We start from the raw sequence: 20,805 nt of genomic DNA on the forward strand, positions 1-20,805 counted from the left end.
TTACTTGGGGGGCGTTAACAAGGGGCGTTATGCATGGAGGAAAAAGAACACAACATTCCAAGAAAAACACCTGCTACCTACAGTAAACTATGGTGGTGGTTCCATCATGCTGTGGGACTGTGTGGCCAGTGCATGGACTGGGAATCTTGTCAAAGTTGAGGGACGCATGGATTCCACTCAATATCAGCAGATTCTGGAAACCAATGTCCAGGGATCAGTGGCAAAGCTGAAGCTGTTCCGGGGCTGGATCTTTCAACAAGACAACGACCCTAAACACTGCTCAAAGTCCACTAAGGCATTCCCCAGACCTGAATGTAATTGAAAATCTGTGGTGTGAGTTAAAGAGAGCTGTCCATGCTCTGAAGCCATCAAACCTGAATGAACTAGAGATGTTTCGTAAAGAGGTATAGTCCAAAATACCTTCAACCAGAATCCAGACTCTCATCGGAAGCTATAGGAAGTGTTAAGAGGCTGTTATTTCTGCAAAAGTAGGATCTACTAAATATTGAGTTCATTTCTTTTTTGTGTTGCCCAAATTTATGCACCTGCCTAGTTTTGTTTAAACAATTATTGCACACTTTCTGTAAATCCTATAAACTTAATTTCACTTCTCAAATACCAGTGTTTGTCTCCTATAAGATATATTTAACTGAAACCTTTTTATCGTAACAACCAACGATTTATACCAGAAAATTATGAAGATTAACAAGGGTGCCCAAACTTACGCATCCCACTGTATATAAATATATATTCTGATAGTATAGTAAGTTACCCAACTGAATGATAATGCGAAATGTTTGTAAAGGAGTGTGACTAATGTTACCAAGGTCTTTTGAGATTTAGCTATGGTCATACTTTCAACAGAATATTATTTAAATTAGTTAGTGTTAGCTTTCTGGGTTTATTCCATTATTTCATTTAAATTGTTTGAATAATTAATATTATCAATACTTATGATCATATATTAATACGTAATCATATATATCAATACAATAAATTTTATATGTTATCTCATGGCTTCCCATAATGTTTAGGACATATTTACCTTATTTAAAATTTACCTTTGCTGCCTGTCCTGAAGACTGACCTGGGAGGGGCCACCGTTAGAACTAGTCCTACAGCGTAAACCCAGTTTTTGTCAACTGTGCATTCCCGAATGTACACTAGGTGACAGTCAAGTCAATGCTAAGGCATGCCTGTTAGTTTATACTGTAAGTTATTACTGTTGTGTTATGTAACAACATTCATGTTGGTGTATGAATGAAGCACAGCATCAACATTTATTTTATACACACTATACATCAGGATTTTCTTTAATCAGAATTGTCTGTACAACATTTTAATTGAATTCATATGACACATGAATAGTTCTCTCAGATCCTCTTTTTTTTTTTCTTTCCTTATTCTGATTTTCTTCTGGGCATCGCAGCCACCAGAAGCCAGTAAAAGGAAAGTCCAGTACCTAAACAGAACCAGATAGATGATATTTAGCAACACTGCACTTAAAGAAAAACAGACTGGAATCAGAAATTTGAATTATGATGCTTTATCCTACCAACAACAGTGAGGGTCATGGTTATGCGGTAGAGGAGCATATCAGTGGTTCCCCCTTTGATATGGACTGGCAAACCATTGTCCGCCTGAAAAACACAAGATTGGTCCGATGTACTGTAGTCTGGGTTCCACAAATACACTACATCAAATACAGTGCAGTTAAAACGTATTTGGTACAACCAGTTATTAGGTTTAGGGGACAGTTAGCTTTTCACATAGGCTAGGTGGATTTTTCCTTTATTAAATAAAATCACCATTTACCAAAAACTGCATTTAATATTTCCTTGAGTTATCTCCGTGTAATATTAAAACATAATTTAATGATGGGGAAAGTGTGTTTCTCAGCAGCAGACTACTCACCTGGAAAATCTTCTGCTTCTCTGGAACCCTGTTCTTCATCTGCTTGGCTGTTGTATTGAAGGCCCTGGTGGCCACCCGTTGAAGGCTCTGCAAAGATTTCACACAAAGATAAATGATGTATGATATATTTTATATGTATATATTCCATGGGATAAGCCAGCATGAAACATCGGGTCCCAAAGGAGCAACTTATTGATCCAGATTTAATTCTACACTACATTATTAAAAACCTGAGGACACTTGTACCTTTACACTGTTCTTTCTTATGCTTCTGAAGTTGAAACCAAGTGTCTAAAATGTCAAGTCAAGTCAAGTAGGCTTTTATTGTCATTTCAATCATATACAGTTTAGTACACGATGAAATGAAACAACGTCCCTTCAGGACCAAGGTGCTACATACGACATAAAGTTACAACGTAAATTAACAAAACTGACTAGCTAACTAACTAAGAAGAGACAAACCAGATTAACATTATAAATTAACAGAAACTATCCTATCTAAAGTCCTATACAGAAAAAGACAACAAAGTGCATGTGCAAATGTGCGGACAAAAGTGACAACTACATAATTTTTCAATGCTCTGTGGTAGTAATTTGAGGTGCGATGAAAAACAGTAACATTTACCTGTAGATAGCAGCAAAAAAGAGTTTTTGTGCAAGTAGCAAATATTGTGCAAAAGCGCAAATTCAGGTTGGTATGTAAAATTGTTAGATGGTTGTTGATCAGTGTGTTTGTGCATATGTGTTTATCAGTTCAGTCTCAATGTTATTAAGGTGAATAGTTCTGTGTGTGTGTGTGTTTACTAGTCCAGTCCCTTTGTGTTGAGGAGACGGTTGGCGTGTGGGTAAAAGCTGTTGCACAGTCTGGATGTGAGTGCCCGAATGCTTCGGTACCTTTTTCCAGATGTCAGGAGGGTGAAGAGTGAGTGTAAGGGATGTGTCCGGTCAGCCACAATGCTGGTGGCTTTGCAGTGTGTGGTATAGATGTGTTCGATAAAGGGGAGAGAGACCCCGATGATCTTCTCAGCTGTCCTCACTATCCGCTGTAGGGTCTTGCGGTCTGATATGGCACAATTCCTAAACCAGACAGTAATGCAGCTGCTCAGGATGCTCTCGATAGTTCCTCTGTAGAAGGTGGTGAGGATCGGGGTGGAAGCTGGGCCTTCCTTAGCCTTCTCAGGAAAAAAAGACGTTGCTGGGCTTTCTTGTGCAGAGAGCTGGTGTTGAGGGACCAGGTGAGGTTCTCCTTCAGGTGGACACCCAGGAATTTGTGCTCTTGACAATCTCCACAGAGGAGCCGTCGATGTTGAGCGGGGAGTGATTGCTCCGTGTCCTCTTGAAGTCAACAACCATCTCTTTTGTCTTATCAACGTTCAGATACAGGACACCAGTCCGTTAGCCTCTGCACTTCCTCTCTGTAAGCTGACTAGTCGTTCTTGCTGATGAGTCCCACTACGGTCGTGTCATCAGCGAACTTGATGATATGATTGGAGCTGTGTGTCACTACACAATCATGAGTCAGCAGCAAAAACAGCAGGAGACTAAACACACAGCCCTGGGGGGCCCCAGTGCTCAGTGTGGTGGTGCTAGAGGTGGTGCTTAGTTTCCAATCCTCACTGCCTGAGGTCTTTCAGTCAGAAAGTCCAGGATCCAGTTACAGAGGGAGGTGTTCAGGCCAAATAGACTCAGCTTCCTGATCAGGTGCTGGGAGATGATTGTATTGCATGGTGAACTAAAATCTGCGTACCGCATTCTGACGTAAGTGTCCTTCTTGTCGAGGTGTGTCAGTGCCAGGTGGAGTGTGGTGGAGATGGCGTCGTCCGTCGAGCGGTTTGAACAATACGTATAGTGGGTATAGATAGTGGGTCCAGTTAGAGGGGGAGGAGGGTCTTGATGTGTCTCATGACAAGCCGCTCGAAGTACTTTATGATGATGGGTGTGAGTGCAACAGGGCAGTAGTTATTAAGACAGGACACAGAAGACTTCTTCGGCACAGGGACGATGTGAAGCTGCTTTGAGACAATGACCATTGTTAAAAGAGCTATATAAATAAAATTGAATTGAATGTTGAAGACATCTTGTCCCCCGCTCTAAAGGCAGAGGTCTCGGATCTTGTCCCCCGCTCTGAGGTCTTGGGTCCTCAGAAGTGTATGCACCTCCGCAGTAATCCACGGTTTCTGGTTGGGTCGTGAGATGATCCTCTTGGAGACAGTGACATCATCGGTGCACTTATTAATGTAGCTGGTCACTGATGACGTGTACTCCTCCAAGTCAGTGACATCGTCGTAAGTCACCGACTCCCTAAACATGTTCCACTCGGTTTTCTCGAAACAGTCCTGAGGAGCAGAGATGGCTCCTGCTGGCCAGGTTTTTCACCTTCTTCAGAACCGGTTTTGAACGCCTGACGAGTGCGCTGTATGCTGGAATTAGCATAACAGAGATGTGGTCTGAGTAGCGGTGGTGGAGCGGGGCTCTGCTTGATTCGGGCTCTGCCCAAAGTCTTCTGTGTCCTGTCTCAATTGCACTTTCACCTGCATAACACACATGATGTTATATAATTTCTATCTGTTGTCACCCAGATGAGGATGGGTTCCCTGATTGAGTCTGGTTCCTCTCAAGGTTTCTTCCTATTGCCATCTCAGGGAGTTTTTCCTTGCCACTGTTGCTGTCACCCTTGGCTTGCTCATCAGAGACTTCCAGTAAATTAGGATTTCCTGTAAATCTGAGATCCAAATATGTTTCGGCATGACAAAGCAATGCACATGTTGACATGTTTTGCTTAACTTGGAGTGCAAGAATTTGATGAACTGGAACATCATCACAGGCCTTCTTGCTCAACATCAGTGCCTGACTACTGACTAAATGGGTAAGACGACAGCCTTCAAAATCCAGTGCAAAGCCTTTGCAGAAGGCCGGAGGTTATTAGAACACATGGGGCTAAATCTGAAATGGGATGGTTACAAGCCCTTGAAATGTTTTCTTTTTTCAGATCTTTGTTAACATAATTAAATGTTTCAACTTGTGAAAAATGTTGGCTGAAGAACTGAGATGACCATGTTCTACATCAATGTTCAGGGCAATCATTTTATATACTGTCTTGCTGAAAGAAAGAAAAAAGAACCTTGCACATTTCAAGATTTCAGATTGAATCACGTTCAGGACACTAAATGGTGTCCAGGTCATGAAATGTGAAAAGGATTTCTTATACTTTTTCTTCTTGGCCTGGACTATACCTGTTCCATCAGGGAAGAAAAACTCCATAAATATGATAAACTACTGTAATAATTCAGCACATTCGGGTCGTCAGCTAACTTCATTCTATTGCCACATAACATTCCTGAGCCCTAAACCTGTCCAATTAAAGCAACCCCCAGATCATAACACTGCTTCCATAGTCTTGTACAGTGTCCGCTATGCATGATGGATTGTGTACATGCGCTTCTCGTCTTACCCAGATGCACCCATCACTCTGGAATAGGGTCGGTCTGGACTCCACATGAATCTGTTATCATTGCTCCAAAGTCTAATCTTCATGCTCCCTAGCAAATCCTAGTGTGTGTGTGTGTGTGTGTGTGTGTGTTTGTGTGTGTGTGTATGGAAATGCTCTTGTTTTCACTATTACTGTCAATTTTTTGCCATGCAACTCACATCACATGCTTAAGTCATCTACATTCATTTTTTTCCCCCCCATTTTTTAATAAAGTTCAGCACTATCCTTCCAGGTTTGATAATGTGTTTAAGGGTTGTTAATCTAGTTCCAATTTTGGTTCATATCTCCTAAGCTGTTTGCTTGATGCAGCCCAATAATTTGATCCTTTTGAAACAGTGATTATTTATTTATTTATTTTTTTTCTTCTTGGCTTTTAGGAAAAATTCAAGGCATTAAAATCATTTGTACAGGCTTGAGTTGAAGCTCCTCACTGGCCTGGTTTTAATTTGCTCTCATTTAAGAGGTGAAGATCCTCCACTAGTGGGAGCTCAAGTCAAGTCAAGTAGGCTTTTATTGTCACTTCAACCATATACAGTTTAGTACACTGTGAAACGAAACAACGTTCCTCCAGGACCAAGGTGCTGCATGCAACATACGTTTACAACATAAATTAACAGAAACTAACTTAGAGACCTAATTAGCCGGCTAGCTGGGACGAGACAGATTGACATTTTAAGTTAACAGGAAACTATGTTTTTTTTTTGTTTTTTTGTTTTTTTACAAAAGAGACAACATAAAGAGACAAAGTGACGATGCGCAAACATAACATTACAATACTCGAAACTTGTGGTACTGCTGCGTTGCTTTTGGATGTTATGATCCTAAAGAACAAAATTACAATATTCTGGACTTTAGGAAGGTCAAAGGAAGCAGAATCTGACGGCATGTTAAGTCACTAAAAACAAGAAACAACCTACATTTGATTCTGTTGCAGATGATGTAGTGTAATGGTGTTTATTAGGCTTGACACAGTGGTGCTTTTGCTTTTCCTTATATTTGAACCTTGAGTATCATCAGAGATTTCCTTTGACAAACATTAAAATGAAGCACTTCCATAACTTTTTTATAGTCACCCAAATAAAAAATAAGTAAATAAAACAAAGTATAAATTTTAGATGTCAGTATTATCAGTTCACACAACTGACATAAGAACGCCCACAACATGCTTCGCCGAATAGCTATTTGGATATTAATACCAGACCTCAAGGCGATTCTTGTTCACTGATATTTCTGTTTATAATTATTACATAATTCAGACTTTTTTTTTCTTTTTCTTTTTTTTTAACTATTGGCAGATTCTTCGTTGAAAGAATGTACTTTCTTTTCAGCAAAGACAATAATGATTCACTGCATGCTTTCTGACATTCTATGAACAGATCTATCAATCATCTATAATTTGTGATAATCAAAAGTTACTTGTCAAGTGTCATTTGTTAATGCCATAGAATAAACAATCATGATCAAAGTGCTTCCGAGCTTTCTTAGAGACAACTTTAATAAAGAATGGAAAACCCACAGACCGTAAAGGCTTTAACTATTCCTGTAACTGCAAATGTTTTAATATGGTACATGTATAATACGCTGGATGGGTGTAAACAAAAACTATTTTATTCTTTCATGCATGCAAATAACAGTAATACAAATGCATTTAATTCATTGATATGAAGCTTCTTTTCTCCAAATGGTATTAAAAGAGAACATGAATAGACTACAGCAATGGGCCCGGACATGTAAGAGGAGAATCAAATGTCATAGTGCATTCAAGACTTTGAATCCTGGGAGCGTCCAACATTTTAACAAGGACAATCATTTGAAACTATCCCAAACGTACAGCCAAAATAACTCGTACCTATAGGTAGCTTCCACAAAAGCTTTCTAAAGAGCATGACATTATGTCCAAGAAGGCATATAATTACACATAAAGTAAAATGACATTATGTGTGTATATTTAGCTATACTGGAAGTACATAGCCAAGAAACACCTGGCTTTGAACGATATTTTGTTGTTTTTGTGGGAATTGTACCCATTCGTTCTGTAAAGAGTTTATAAGGTCAGGCACTGGTGTTGGACGAGAAGGCCTGGCACCCAATCTACATTCCAGTTTATTCCAAAGATGCTCGATAAGGTTGATGAGGTCATGGTCTCTGTGCCACCCAAGTTTTTCCACACTGAACTCATCAAACCATGTCTATATATTACTTCCTTTTTGCAGTGATGTTGGAATGGGAAAGGGCCTTCCCCAAAGTGTTGCCAAGCAAATTGGAAGCATAGCATTGTCCAAAATGTCTCGGTATGCGGAAGCATTAAGATTGCCCTTCACTGGGGAATAAAAAAAAAAAAAAACAGGTTTGGCCCAATACTTTTGTCTCTACAGTGTATCTAATCTGCTATCGCAGCCCACACACCTCAGGTTTGGATGTTATGTCTACGTTTTAAGATATAGTTGTAAAGAGTAATATGATTTACAGAATCCTCCCTGTGAGTGTTTCCACTCATATCTCAAGCCAAGATTTGTAATGTCACAGTATTCTGGGAAAGACTGTTTTGTGTAAAATTTTCAGGTCAGCAGAGCTAAAAAAAAACAAAAAAAAAAAACAAACTATAGCAGCCCTTCTGGTACTAGCAACCTTGTTTGATTTAAACATTACCTAAAGATCTTTATTTGCATATTTATTTATTTATTTATTTATTTATTTGCATTGTGCTGCTGCAGTAACTGGCTGATTGGATAACTGCATGAATGTACAGGGGTAGCGGTGTTCCAAATAAAATAGAATTTAAATGTACATACACTGATCCGCCATAGCATTATGACTATCTGCCCGATATTAAACAAGTTTCCCCCCCCTTGCCAAAAAAACACTAATGGCCTGTGTCTTTTGATACCTTTCTATTGGAACCAGCATTAACCTTTTCCTCAATTTGATCTACACTGCCACTTCTATTGGACCTTCTACACGAGGCCAGCCTTTGCTCCCCATGTGCATCAGTGAGCCTTGGCCACCACTGGTTTTCCTTCCTTGGATCACTTTTGGTATGTCCTGACCCCTACCGATCAGGAACATCGCACAAGACCTGTAGAGTTTTGGAATTCCTCCGACCATAGCATGTTCTATATCTCGTTACAACGGTGGAAGGAAGCTGGTGGGATATATTAGGCAGCAAGTGATCCTTTTTTCCCTGAAGTTGATGTGTTGGAAGCAGAAGAAATGGGCAAACATAAGGATTTGAGTGACGTTGACAAGCGCCAGATAGTGATGGACAGAGGACTGGGTCAGAGCAACGCCAAAACTGCAGCTCTTGTGGGATGTTACTGGTCTGCAGTGGTCGGGACATACCTGAAGTGATCCAAGATAGAAAAACCAGTGAACTGGCGACAGACTGATGGGTGGCCAAGGCTCTCTGATTCACATGGGGAGTCTGATCCAATAGCAGTGCTATTGTGAAGTGCTCGCCCTGGTAAAGAGCTGGTAAAGTGCTCGCCCTATAGATCACAAGTTTAATTCCCGGGTGATGCTGTAACCTCTCGCAGCCGGAGGACTTGACAAAGGGCTCATTGGCCGAGCTTTTACAGAAGGGAGGGATGAGAGGTATTTAGTGCTCCCACAATAATCACGGCTCTACAGCCAATCACGGGCGTCTGTGAGCTCACGCAAGCGGAGGGAGCGGATAGCACTGTCCTCCAAGTGTGTTACTCCGCCCCCAACGGTTCTTGAACGAGCAGTTTAAAAAGATCCGGTCGGCTGGCATCATGTTGTTCGGAGGAAACACGTGATAGTCTTTAGCCCTCCTGACTGAGTGGTAGTAGTAGCCTTACTGTGGGAGCCCCCTAGTGACGGGGAGGAATGTAAATTGGGGAAAATCAGGGAAATATCAAAAAAAAAAAAGCTAATACTGGGGGTCATAGAAAGGTGTCGGAACACACAGTGTACTACTTATTGTGGCAAACCTACTCAATACTAGGCAGGTGGTCATAATGTTTTGGCTGATCAGTGTATATTAAACATCAAAAACAAAAAGGACTAAAATGATCTAACATACACCTCCTGACCCTTAAAAGGTTTCAACACATAACATGCTGTTATTTTCCGTATCAATGATTATAAAGATTATAAAGATTATTAAGGTTATAAAGTTTATAGGCGGTGTTAATTAATACTTTTCCCGTAATCTCTTTTGCACAAAAAGTTTAATCTTTGTATTATATTTTGCGACTGAGCTCTTATTTAATGTCTGCACTAAGTGTCCTACAGTATGAGTCCAGTCACCTGTTTGCTGCACATGAATCAGGCACATAGCGAGTGTTATGGTGTCCAAGGTCAAATGTGCAAGTGAAAATGGAGTCGGATGTGTTTTTAGCCTGTCGGGACAACACCACATGTTCACAGACCAACCAGAACACGGGTCACTGATAGGGGTGGAGCATAACACATGAGTGTTTCCACATGTACACTGGCTAAAGCAGGAGTGTGTCGGTGACACTCAAGTGACCTCTTTTTTTTGTTGTTTAAATTCTTTATACAGATTGATTTGAGATTACATTGACATCTTTGATCTACAGTGAATCAGGAAATACGCGGGATGCAGGCTTAGATTACATCATTATGTGTTCCGGTGTATTTTCTGCGGTTGGTGACTTAAGAGAACAGATTAAGACGACACGTTTAAGTTGTCTAATTTAAAACTTTATCAGAGATTTATACAGTGCATGGCTTCCTTAAGTATCACTTAACAAAGGTTATTTCTGGCCAACACTCCTCTATGGCTCTTGCATGTTTGTTTTTTTCTAAGCGAAAAATATTAAATTTCAGATTTAATTTTTAAATTTAAGAAAGATTATTAAAATCAGATATTATTATATATCAAGACAGAGACAGAAATCAATACCTACTTGTTCCTTCCTTTAAAGAGGTCCAAGAAGTACAGAGGTCAAGCTGTTATTGGCCTGTTTAAATAAGCAAGTCCAATAAAAAATGACCTTCCTCCTGGACTACTTTAAAAAATAAATGGTTTTGGAGCCAACAACTGGACAACATATAAAGAATCTAAAAGTGGTTACCAGTAAGTGTCTCATGTCCGAGTGATCTCTGCGAAGCGTCCTGCTGCTTGTCTAGCGTGGGGCCATACAAGGATGTACACATACACACACACACACACACACCAGAGAGCTCTTGAGCAGACGCCAAGTATGGTGGACAAGAGAGAACAAACTACATCTGGTTTTAAGCTTTGCTCTACATGCTTGTTATTCTTAAAACAAAGTTTAATATTCTATTATTAATTATGATTATGCATTAAGAACAAATGGGATTTTTCTGGCATATCATTTAAAATTCTTCTGTGGATTAAACTACAAAATAAACACAGACACATCTATTTATACTAATATTTCTCTCTCCACATGTACTGTTTAAGCAATAAACCAACCATGATGTGGCCAAGTGAAACTGGAAAGGAGACAAAAACTGCAGTCATGTGATTTGCAAGGTTCGAAACAGAGAAGTCAATGTTAGTTGAAGCCCCAGACAACGGTACACTCTGGAAATAAACATCAGTATTAAAGTTCTGATGTTTGCTTGTGAAATGATTTTAATTCTACAGGCTAATTAGCCCATGCATTTTTATTATTTCCATTCAGAATATTTTCCAATTTGCATTGTTGACAAGCATGAGTTGTATTTTAGCAAGAAAATCATTTTGATAATAAATAAATTAATTGGATGATCAATTGATAATTGAATAAAGGATAGTTCTTTGGAACACTTCCAAGACAAAAAAGTGAAGAAGAAAAAAAAAGGCTTTAATTAGAAAATGTGTAAACACACTTGTGACTTGTTTCTTTCCAAATGGAAAGTCAAATGTACACACTACATCTGTTATGCTAAAAAGTTGCATCTGTTATGCAGCTCCCAGAATTGAGTTTTGCTTCCCTGGCTACTAGAAGGAAGTTACAATCACACACAGAAATGTAAACAGCAAAAATAACATTATCAGTTGTTTATTCTGCAATTATGAAATAAGACTTGACCTACATCAGGGTCATCAGTCCCATCCTGAACTCTGTGTTACTGTGTGTGTGGATTTCTCCCAGAGACATCCCAGAAGGTGGACCAGCGTTTCTGGGATTGGTTTCACATCCACTGTAACCAGAATGTCAGTTCACTTTTTTTTGGGTGAAATAACCAAATATGGAGTTTGCATGTTGCATGTTCTTCCTAGGCTTGGTGGGTTTCCTCCGGGTACTCTGGGTTCCTCCAACATACCCAAACCTAAGAAACAAGCCACAATCAGGCATCAAATTACTTATCTGTCGGTTTTCCATATATTATGTCAAGTTGTCCAAATCCTGTCTGTAAGTCTATAACTCCCAAGTGGTTTATGATTTTTTTTTTAATTATCTCCTTGAATTAGAGCTGAATGTCTAGTCATCACTGACATCATTGATTCACTTCATTTCACTGTGATGGTGCATAGAGAAAAACATTACACAATTTGTGTATTAATCTTAATCCAAACATCCCAATTTTATAATTGGACCAAATTTGCGAGAAAAAAAATTGGGCAGCTGTTGTCGGTCGTGCTCTCTCTCACACTCTCTTTAACAAGAACTTCCAGATGATTGTATCACTTCCCCGATGATATTTAAATATGGAAAGTGACGACTGCTTGATTTGTTGCAGTTCTGCTTTTTGAGCATTTGTAGAAAAGGGAACCGAGTGTGTACTCCGTGTTCACTACAGCACTATCATGGCCTCATGTAAGTATTTATTGACGAGTTAATACTGTAAGAGCTTCCTTATACTGTATGATGGCAAAGCTTCTTAAAGTGTTAATGTATCTGATGTTGCCTTAGATAAAATGTCTATCATCTGGGTTTCTTCTGCTGTTCTACTGATTGGATGGGTTATCACACAGGATCAGGCAACCTGGACCACAACTCAGACGATCCAGTAAGAATCTGTTACGTCAAGGAGAAGATAAAAATCTCTCAGCTTCTAGGTTGCAATTTTATATATGCCTTTAATTATTGTTCGGTAGTTGAGAAGGTCAGTGTGTTCCAAATGACATTTATCTAGATTTAAGCTCTTTGAGCTTTGATATACTTAAACTGTACGGTTCTGAACATAAACTACTGTATATACAATGTGTTCCTGAAGATGTGTCACTAAATATTTGGTAAAAAAGGCATTGTTTAAGCATATAGTCCACTCTCCAGTGCTATATGAAACTTTCATATAGTTGTATAGTTGAAAGAATGAGAGTCAGGTTCATTGGCAGGTAGGTTTTTATTCTTGTAATGTTAGGTAAAGTGCAAACTGTTTAATAATTTGCATTAAAATAAGAGTAAAGTGGGAAGTACTATAAAAAAAAAATATATATATATACTGTAATTAATAAATATACTCCGGCCAAAAAAAAGTCACCACCTGGATTTACCGAAGCAAATAGTAAGCCTTCAACTGCATCATTACTGCAGTAATTTATAAGGTTTGGCTGGCCACAAGTTATTTAACCCTAGCTGATGCAGTAAGTAGCTTTACATTTCTTAAATGAACATGTCAGAAGGCATATCCTGTGATCGTAGCAAAGATGCTTCAGAAAGGTCCTGCATCACGCAAAGAAAACTACTAAGGAGATCACTAAACTATTACAACTGGATTAAGAACTGTAAAATGCATTATTAACATTGGAAGGATAGTCGTGAACCATCATCTTCAAAGAAGGAACATGATCAGAAAAACATCCTGAATGATGATGAGAGATATTTAAAGAATTTGTAAAATAAAATCAGGGGAATAAGAACAACAGTAGACCATTGGTTTTATCTGTGGAAATAAGAGCTCTTCCATATGCACATTCTGAAGAAAACTCCCAAGGGATTGGAATTAAAACAGCTGTATAAACCACTTATATGAGGCTAGTCAGACAAAAAGGCTTACATTTGCTAGGGAGTTAAAAAATGGACTGAAGCGCTTTGAAAAAAGTTCATGTAGTCAAGGTTTTTTGTGGTCATTTACCCTGTGACGGGAGAATTAGAGTAAAAGGAGAGGCAGATGAAGTGATGTCTAACCTCATCTGTCATCCTGTCCATCACCAGAGCAAACAAAAAGGGGCTTAGAGCCGATCCTTGATGCAGACCCACCTCCACCTTGAACTCTTCTGTCACACCTACAGCACATCTCACCACTGTCTTACAGCTCTCATACATGTCCTGCACCACTCTAACATACTACTCTGCCGCTCCAGACCTTCTCATACAATACCACAGCTCCTCTCTTGGCACCCTGTCATACACTTTTTCTAAATCTACAAAGACACAATGCAACTCCCTGTTACCTTCTCTGTACTTCTCCGCCAGCATCCTCAAAGCAAATACTGCATCTGATGTACTCTTTCTAGGCATAAAACCATATTGCTGCTCACAAATGCTCACCTCTGCCCTTAACCTAGCTTCCACTACTCTTTTCCACAGCTTCATTGTCTGGCTCATTAGCTTTATACCTCTATAATTGCCACAGCTTTGCACATCTCCCTTGTTCTTAAAAATTGGCACCAATACACTTCTCCTCCATTCCTCTGGAATCCTCTCACTCTCCAAGATCTTGTTAAACAAACTAGTTAAAAACTCTACTGCCACCTCTCCTAAGCACTTCCATACCTCCACAGGTATGTCATCAGGACCAACAGCCTTTCCACTCTTCATCCTCTTCAACGCCCTTCTCACCTCACTTCTACTAATATTTGCTACTTTCTGTTCCACAACAGTCACCTCTTCTACTCTTTGTTCTCTTTCGTTTTCCTCATTCATTAACTCCTTGAAGTACTCCTTCCATCTTCCCATCACCCTCCTGGCATCTGTCAGTACATTTCCATCTCTATCTTTAATAACTCTAACCTGCTGCACATCCTTCCCATCTCTATCTCTCTGCCTCGCTAACCTGTACAAATCCCCCTCTCCCTCCTTACTGTCTAGCCTAGCATACAAGACCATATGCTCTTCGTTTAGCCTTTGCCACTTTTATCTTCACCTTACTCTGCATCTCAAATTCAAATTCAAAATTACATTCAAATTTTATTTGTCACATACACAGTCATACACAGTACGATATGCAGTGAAATGCTTGTACGATCACCGATGACCTTAAAAAGAAAATAAAAACTATATATAAGGAATAAATATTAATAAAAAGAAATGAAATACAAAAGAAAATAAATGTAACTAGGAAAATAAACAAACTGTACAAATAAGGGCATAATAAAAATATTACAAAATATAGAAATATAGGAATATGGGGGGGGAATATATATATAAAAAAAAGTTAATGTTTTAAAGTGGCATTAAAATGTTTTAAAGTGGCAAAGTGTCATGTGCAATGGCAGATATATATAAACATGTATTGTATAAAGTGACTTATGAAAAGTGACATGTGCAATGGTTTCAGATATGTAAATATGTAAATATGTCAATGTTTAAAAGATATTACTCCTGTGTGGTGTGATGTGATTGAGAGACCTTATCGCCTGCGGGAAGAAGCTCCTCCTCAGTCTCTCTGTGTTGGCCTTCAGGGAGCGGAATTGCTTCCCAGACCGCAACAGAGTGAACAGTCTATTGTTGGGATGGCTGAGGTCCTTCACGATCTTCCTGGCCTTGGTCCAGCACCGCTTGCTGTAGATCGAGTGCAGGTCAGGAAGCTCGGTGCGGATGATGCGCTCAGCTGATCGCACCACCCTCTGTAGAGCTCGTCTGTCCTGCATGGTGCTGTTTCCAAACCAGGTCGTGATGTTTCCCATCAGGATGCTCTCTGTGGTACAGGAGTAGGAATTCCTGAGCACCTTGGAGGGCAGTCTGAAGTCTCTCAAGCATCTGAGGTGGTAGAGACGCTGTCGGGCCTTTTTCACCACGGTGTTGATGTGACAGGACCATGATAGGTCCTGCGTGATGTGAACACCGAGGTATCGGAAGCTGTCCACTTTCTCCACTGGGCTCCTGTTGATGATGGGGGTCTGGTAGTTCCTCTCCTGCTTTGTATTAAAGTCCACTATCAGCTCCTTTGTCTTGCTGACATTTAGGAGGAGATTGTTCCTCTGGCACCATTTCTCCAGATTTACAATCTCCTCCAGGTAGGCAGACTCATCATTGTTGGTGATCAGGCCCACCACAACAGTGTCGTCAGCAAACTTGAGAATGGCGGTGGAGTTGGTAGTGGCCACGCAGTCGTGGGTGTACAAAGAGTACAGCAGGGGGCTCAGAACACAACCCTGGGGGGCTCTAGTGCTGAGAGTGAGGGAGGCTGAGACATGTCCGCCCATCCTTACTGCCTGTGGTCTGCCAGTCAGAAAATTGGAGATCCACTGACACATTGATGAGCTGAGTTCCAGGTGCTTCGGATTGGTGGTGAGTGTGGAGGGAATTATGGTATTAAATGCAGAGCTGTAGTCGATGAAGAGCATTTTAACATAATTCTCTTTCCTAGTGTCCAGGTGAGTAAGTGATGTGTGGATCTCCCTGTACTCCTGTCTACTCTCTTCAGTCCTCTCAGTGTCCCACTTCTTCGTAGCTAGCCTCTTTCCCAGTATACACTCCTGGACTTCCTCAGTGGCGGTCATTGTTAACCCGGGCCATGACCGATCCGGTATGGGAATTAAGCATAAGATATTATTTTCACACATGGTTTGGCCACCACAGAGTCCAGTCCTTACCCCATTGAGAATCTTTGGGATGTGCTAAAGAATACTTAATCCAGCGCTCCGACTCTCCCATCAAAACAAGATTTTGGATAAAAAGTATGGCAACTCTGGCCAGAAATAAATGTTGTGGCATTGCATAAGTTTATTAAAACCATGCCACAGATGTTCTCAAAGCAAAAAGTAGTCCAATGAAATATTAGAATGTGCTATTGGAGCAGCATTTTATCCACACAGTCTTATGCATCCCTTAAGTTTAGGCATCCCTTGATAAATAACAGATGTTGGTGATTTTTTTTAAATTGATGATAAGATAATTAAATGTTAACACAGTCTCTTTTGGAAATGGAAAAAAATGCACAATATTTTCAGCAAATATTAATGCATAGTTACTTCTCATGCTTTAAATAAAAAATAAATAAAATAAAAACATTAATGTGGCACTGTGCAAAAGTTTGGGCACTCTAAGAGTTCCAGAGTCGCTGATTTAAGAGTCAGCAGAAGAAAACCTTACCTGCATCCCCATCATAGAATCCAACGTCAGAAGTATGCAACAGAACATCTACAGAAGCCTGATGAGTTTTGGAAACAAGTGCTGTGGACTAATGAAGTTAGAATAAAACTCTTTGGCCACAATCAGCAAAGGCATGTTTGGAGGAAAAAAGGAGCAGCATTACACCTTGCCAACTGTTAAGCATGGGAGTGGATCTATCATGCTTTGGGGTTGTGTTGCAGCCCGTGGCACAGGAAACATTGCACGAGTGGATAGAAGAATGGATTTCACTAAATAGCAGCAAATTCTGGAAGCACAGAAAACATTGCACGGGTGGATAGAAGAATGGATTTCACTAAATAGCAGCAAATTCTGGAAGCAAACATCACACCATCTGTAAAAAAGCTAAAGCTGGAAATAGGTTGGCTTCTACAACACGACAATGATCCTAAAAATACCTCGAAATCCACTATGGAATACCTCAAGAGACGCAAGCTAAAGGTTTTGGAATGACCATCACAGTCCCCTGGTTTAAACATCCTTGAAAATATGTGGGTAGATCTTAAAAGAGCTGTGCATGCACGACTTTGGCTGGTTATAAAAAGCGTTTGCACTGATTATGTTGGGTGCCCAAACTTTTGCTCAGTGCCACAATAACGTTTTTTTTGTTTTGTTTTTTCCATTTTTGACATAAAAAGTAACTATGCATCAATGTTTGCTGAAAATATTGTGCATTTTTTCATTTCCAAGAGAGACTGTGTTAACATGTTTTCAATTAAAGAAATCACCAAAATCTGTTATTTGTCAAGGGGTGCCTAAACTTTTGCATAAGACTGTGTATATATAATAACTTAAGTTCATACATAACTTTCTTTTTTGATTTCAATTTTATGTATTATTTATTTATTTTTAAGTGTGTGTTTAGTAAGTTTAGACAGAAATTCCTTGCATCTAATAATTGTAAATCTAACCGAAATGTGTATGTGCAGCTCCTGTAACTGGACCTGCATGCTCTTTACACTGCAGTGGCCAGGAAGCTTCTGTCTGGTGAGTCAAGTAAAAAGAATTATTATTTTTTTTTTTTTTTAAATCTATTTAGTACGGTGTGTGTATATTATGTGTTATGTGCATATTAATAATAATATCATAAAGTCTATTATTATGTTTCTTCCCTGCACAAACTGCTTCTCAACAGAATATCGACAATAAAAACATTTGCAGGATACCACACAATATCCATAACTGGACCATCCATGGCCTTTGGTAAACATTTACAAGAAAATCAGACCATGTTTTTTTTTTTTTTTTTTTATGTGTCCTGTGATAAAACTTTATCTGTTCTTGTGGTTCTTAAAGGCCTTTGAATGATCATTACTGCTGTTCCTGTTGGCCAATATTTCATTCTCATCTCCAGGTAACCTGATACGTTAGACATAAGAACAGACTGGCCTGAAGGGAACACGCGATTTGCTAAATTCTTGCTTTTTCAGGAATTGGAACCAGATCTCTGTCAGCTTTGGCCTTCATTTATAAAAACAAGGAGCAACTTTACGTTTTGGTAATGAACCCTGGTTTTTATAAAAATTCATGTGTAGAAACTCTCACTGGTTATGGCATGTCAAATGAACATGCACTACTGTGGTTATGAGATGATGTTTGTTTTTTTTGTCACTATGCCAACTTATTTTATTTTTCTTAAACCGCATCAGGGAATCCGTGTAATTTAGCAGAATGCAAGGGCTTGTGGGAACTTGTGAATCGCATCATGTAATCCTATAAAAAATAAATGATACAATAATACTTATTTAGAAAAAGAAAAAAAGCATATAATTATTGACCTAATAAAAGTGTTTGCATGACGTATTAATAATATTAAAGTTAAAAAATATATACAGTAGCTGGCATATAGATGGATTTCTTTGGTATAAAAGGAAAAACTTGTTTTTCTGAAACATCACATGCTGAAATGTTTTATTCTGTACTAAAGATTTTTTAAGAGATTTATGTCTTGTTTTGGCTTCTTGCAGGAAAGATGAATGGCTTAAACATGGAACATGTGCAGGCTGTGTGGAGAGCATGAGTTCTCCGTTTCTCTACTTCAGGACAGTCCTGAAGCTCCGGGCGCTATTCGATATTGATAAGTAAGTGTCGTGTACCTTATTGCTACAGCAAACAGTTTGGGTCTGGATTCAAGACTGGAAAGATAGATGGGCAGTTTACAACTGACTTTCATTTTGATTCTAAATAGTGTCTTGGCCAGTGCAGGCATTAAACCTTCCTGCAATGTTTCCTATAAGGTAAGGTTATTGATGCGCTCGAGACGTTTTGCATTCAGTGCGATAAAATAAAACTGCTTGATTGATGCATTATTTTTGTGATTTTAGTACGATGAACTGCACGGTGCACTGGTACCACTGCTTGGAGATAACTTTGTGTTACAGTGTGTGACAGGTGACGAGGTGAGTAGATATTGATATACAGTGGATGACATGACGAGCAAAAACGTCTTTCCTACCTGTCACTGATTTGCTGCCTTACATTTGAGGAGTATGGTTTAAGAGGTTGGTTTAAGATAAGGAAAAAAAGGGCCTCAGTTTGCATAGAGTAAAGGGCCCTCTTGTTCTTGTAAGGATATTTTTTTCCAGCATCCAGGGCTTTTTACCGGGTCTTAACATGCCCAAAGAGTCATGAAAAGCAGCACACAGATTGCAATCTGCTGCCATTAGGACGCCTCAGCGGCTGGGCCCTAGGCGTAGCCTTCACAGTTGATTTTGATGCATACAGTAGCTCATACACACTTGCATGTATATATATCAAACCTAGTATATGTTTAGATCTCATTAAGATGAACAACTTTTACTATGCATGTCATGGACTCTCCTCAATAGGAAGCCAGTTATTTTGGGTTGCTTGCAAAACAAATCCAATGGAATTTGATATACTTTTCCTAGGAAATTTATACGATAACCACCGAACTGGGCCAATATGGTCTCAAGACATTAAGAATGCGAAATTGCCCAGGGATTTTTGATAGCTCAGACCATTTAGCTGTGATTAGACCTTAAGCTTATGGTGAAAAGTAGCTAATAAATTCCTAAATTATACTGTATATTATTCTATAGGTATATATAAATGCATGTGCCCACTGTGTTTCTGTAGGATAGCACAGGTGCTTGGGCCCGATCATCGTTGCTTTGCAACTCTATTTTATCTTCATTTTCAGGGGAAGTGTATATAATCGTGCAAACAATAATGTAATTTAAAAAGGCATTTTTAAAGGATGTAATTAATTACTACAGCAAATTGAGCTATATTTGCCACTTTGGACATTTTCAACTACTTTATACCTGTAGTAAAGTTCTGTAATAATATTAACAAGACACTGTAGACTGCATTACACACAAATAGGGTTATCTTGTGTATAAAAACCTTTTCCAGCATGTGTTATTAAAATAAAGGACATAACCAGACCACTGTTTATTGTGTGATGTAATTTTTTTTTTATTGGACACCAGGGACTTCTCACTTGACTGTTAAATTGCCAATTTTGTTTTTCCTGGGGCCTTCATAGGATGTAACGCAACACCTGGATTTCCTGACTGCTCTCTCACCTAAGGTTTTTCTTTAACATTAGACAGGGGTTATTAACATATGGCATAATTATGTGATTATCACTGCCAGATAGAATAGACAACTTTGTATGATAAATGTGCAGGTGCCTAAAATGATCTTTCCGAGCCATTAGTTGTACGATTATGTAATTTGATAGCACAGGAAGTATACTTAAGTCTGCATGCCTCCTTATGTCACTACAGCATTTAATAAGTATTCAATAAATAGTGTAAATGTAGTCCACCTCAAGGCATTGTGGAATTGCATTTTTTTTTTTTTTTTTTATTAAAAAGTAATTGTGTTTTGGTGGGAAAAAAAGGCTTTCTTCTTTACAGGAAAGAGAGGCATGGGTGCAGTTAAAGATACATTTCTCAAAGAACATCACTCTTGGATGCCAGGCAGAAGATGAACTCAAGAGCAGCAGGGTAATGACCCCCACTAACGGACACCCCTGCCCCAAGAACACCACCATTTTCTACTTCCCTATAAACTACGAGCACCCAAAACAACCCTGTACCTGAACACAGCATTAGTGCCCCCTTGGGTATGAAGAGGTCATCAAGCTTCTCTGAAAAATTTGCTTATATATGCAAAGTCTGCTGCACAGCC

At 39.2% G+C, this 20,805-nt stretch overlaps 2 protein-coding genes across 4 annotated transcripts; one reads left to right on the plus strand and one right to left on the minus strand.

The window, feature by feature from the left end:
* Nucleotides 1–1,297: 1,297 nt before the first annotated feature.
* On the minus strand, nucleotides 1,298–10,566 carry LOC128533370 (cytochrome c oxidase subunit 7A2, mitochondrial). Its single transcript, XM_053507618.1, has 4 exons — nucleotides 10,465–10,566; nucleotides 1,915–2,001; nucleotides 1,556–1,640; nucleotides 1,298–1,462 (listed from the first exon to the last, which is right to left on the minus strand). Exons 1-4 carry the CDS (start codon nucleotides 10,477–10,479, stop codon nucleotides 1,401–1,403), a joined length of 249 nt encoding a protein of 82 aa, XP_053363593.1. The 5' UTR covers nucleotides 10,480–10,566; the 3' UTR covers nucleotides 1,298–1,400.
* A 1,488-nt stretch (nucleotides 10,567–12,054) lies between these two features.
* rnaset2l (ribonuclease T2, like) lies at nucleotides 12,055–20,764 on the plus strand. 3 transcript variants are annotated; one of them, XM_053506885.1, is made up of 10 exons: nucleotides 12,055–12,162; nucleotides 12,259–12,355; nucleotides 17,574–17,631; nucleotides 17,780–17,847; nucleotides 17,941–17,998; nucleotides 18,075–18,142; nucleotides 18,612–18,725; nucleotides 18,833–18,881; nucleotides 18,969–19,043; nucleotides 20,532–20,764. In XM_053506885.1, the coding sequence occupies exons 1-10, from the start codon at nucleotides 12,153–12,155 to the stop codon at nucleotides 20,715–20,717; spliced, it is 783 nt and encodes a 260-aa protein (XP_053362860.1). In that variant the 5' UTR covers nucleotides 12,055–12,152; the 3' UTR covers nucleotides 20,718–20,764. The 3 variants fall into 3 exon arrangements, with proteins under 3 accessions (XP_053362860.1, XP_053362862.1, XP_053362861.1); XM_053506887.1 differs by lacking the exons at nucleotides 12,055–12,162; nucleotides 12,259–12,355 and adding an exon at nucleotides 15,839–16,039; XM_053506886.1 differs by lacking the exons at nucleotides 12,055–12,162; nucleotides 12,259–12,355 and adding an exon at nucleotides 16,504–17,135.
* The last annotated feature ends 41 nt before the right edge of the window (nucleotides 20,765–20,805 follow it).

This window comes from Clarias gariepinus, chromosome 11 (assembly GCF_024256425.1).
Source record: "Clarias gariepinus isolate MV-2021 ecotype Netherlands chromosome 11, CGAR_prim_01v2, whole genome shotgun sequence".
NCBI lineage: Eukaryota > Metazoa > Chordata > Actinopteri > Siluriformes > Clariidae > Clarias > Clarias gariepinus.

Bases quoted from the DNA above. Each gene is read 5' to 3' on its own strand.
- rnaset2l (XM_053506885.1), top strand. The intron at 17,848-17,940 runs GTAAACATTTAC...TGGTTCTTAAAG, and splicing joins TGGACCATCCATGGCCTTTG to GCCTTTGAATGATCATTACT. The intron at 19,044-20,531 runs GTGAGTAGATAT...TCTTCTTTACAG, and splicing joins AGTGTGTGACAGGTGACGAG to GAAAGAGAGGCATGGGTGCA.
- LOC128533370 (XM_053507618.1), bottom strand. The intron at 1,641-1,914 runs GTGAGTAGTCTG...TGTGTTTTTCAG, and splicing joins AGAAGCAGAAGATTTTCCAG to GCGGACAATGGTTTGCCAGT. The intron at 1,463-1,555 runs GTAGGATAAAGC...GGTTCTGTTTAG, and splicing joins CATGACCCTCACTGTTGTTG to GTACTGGACTTTCCTTTTAC.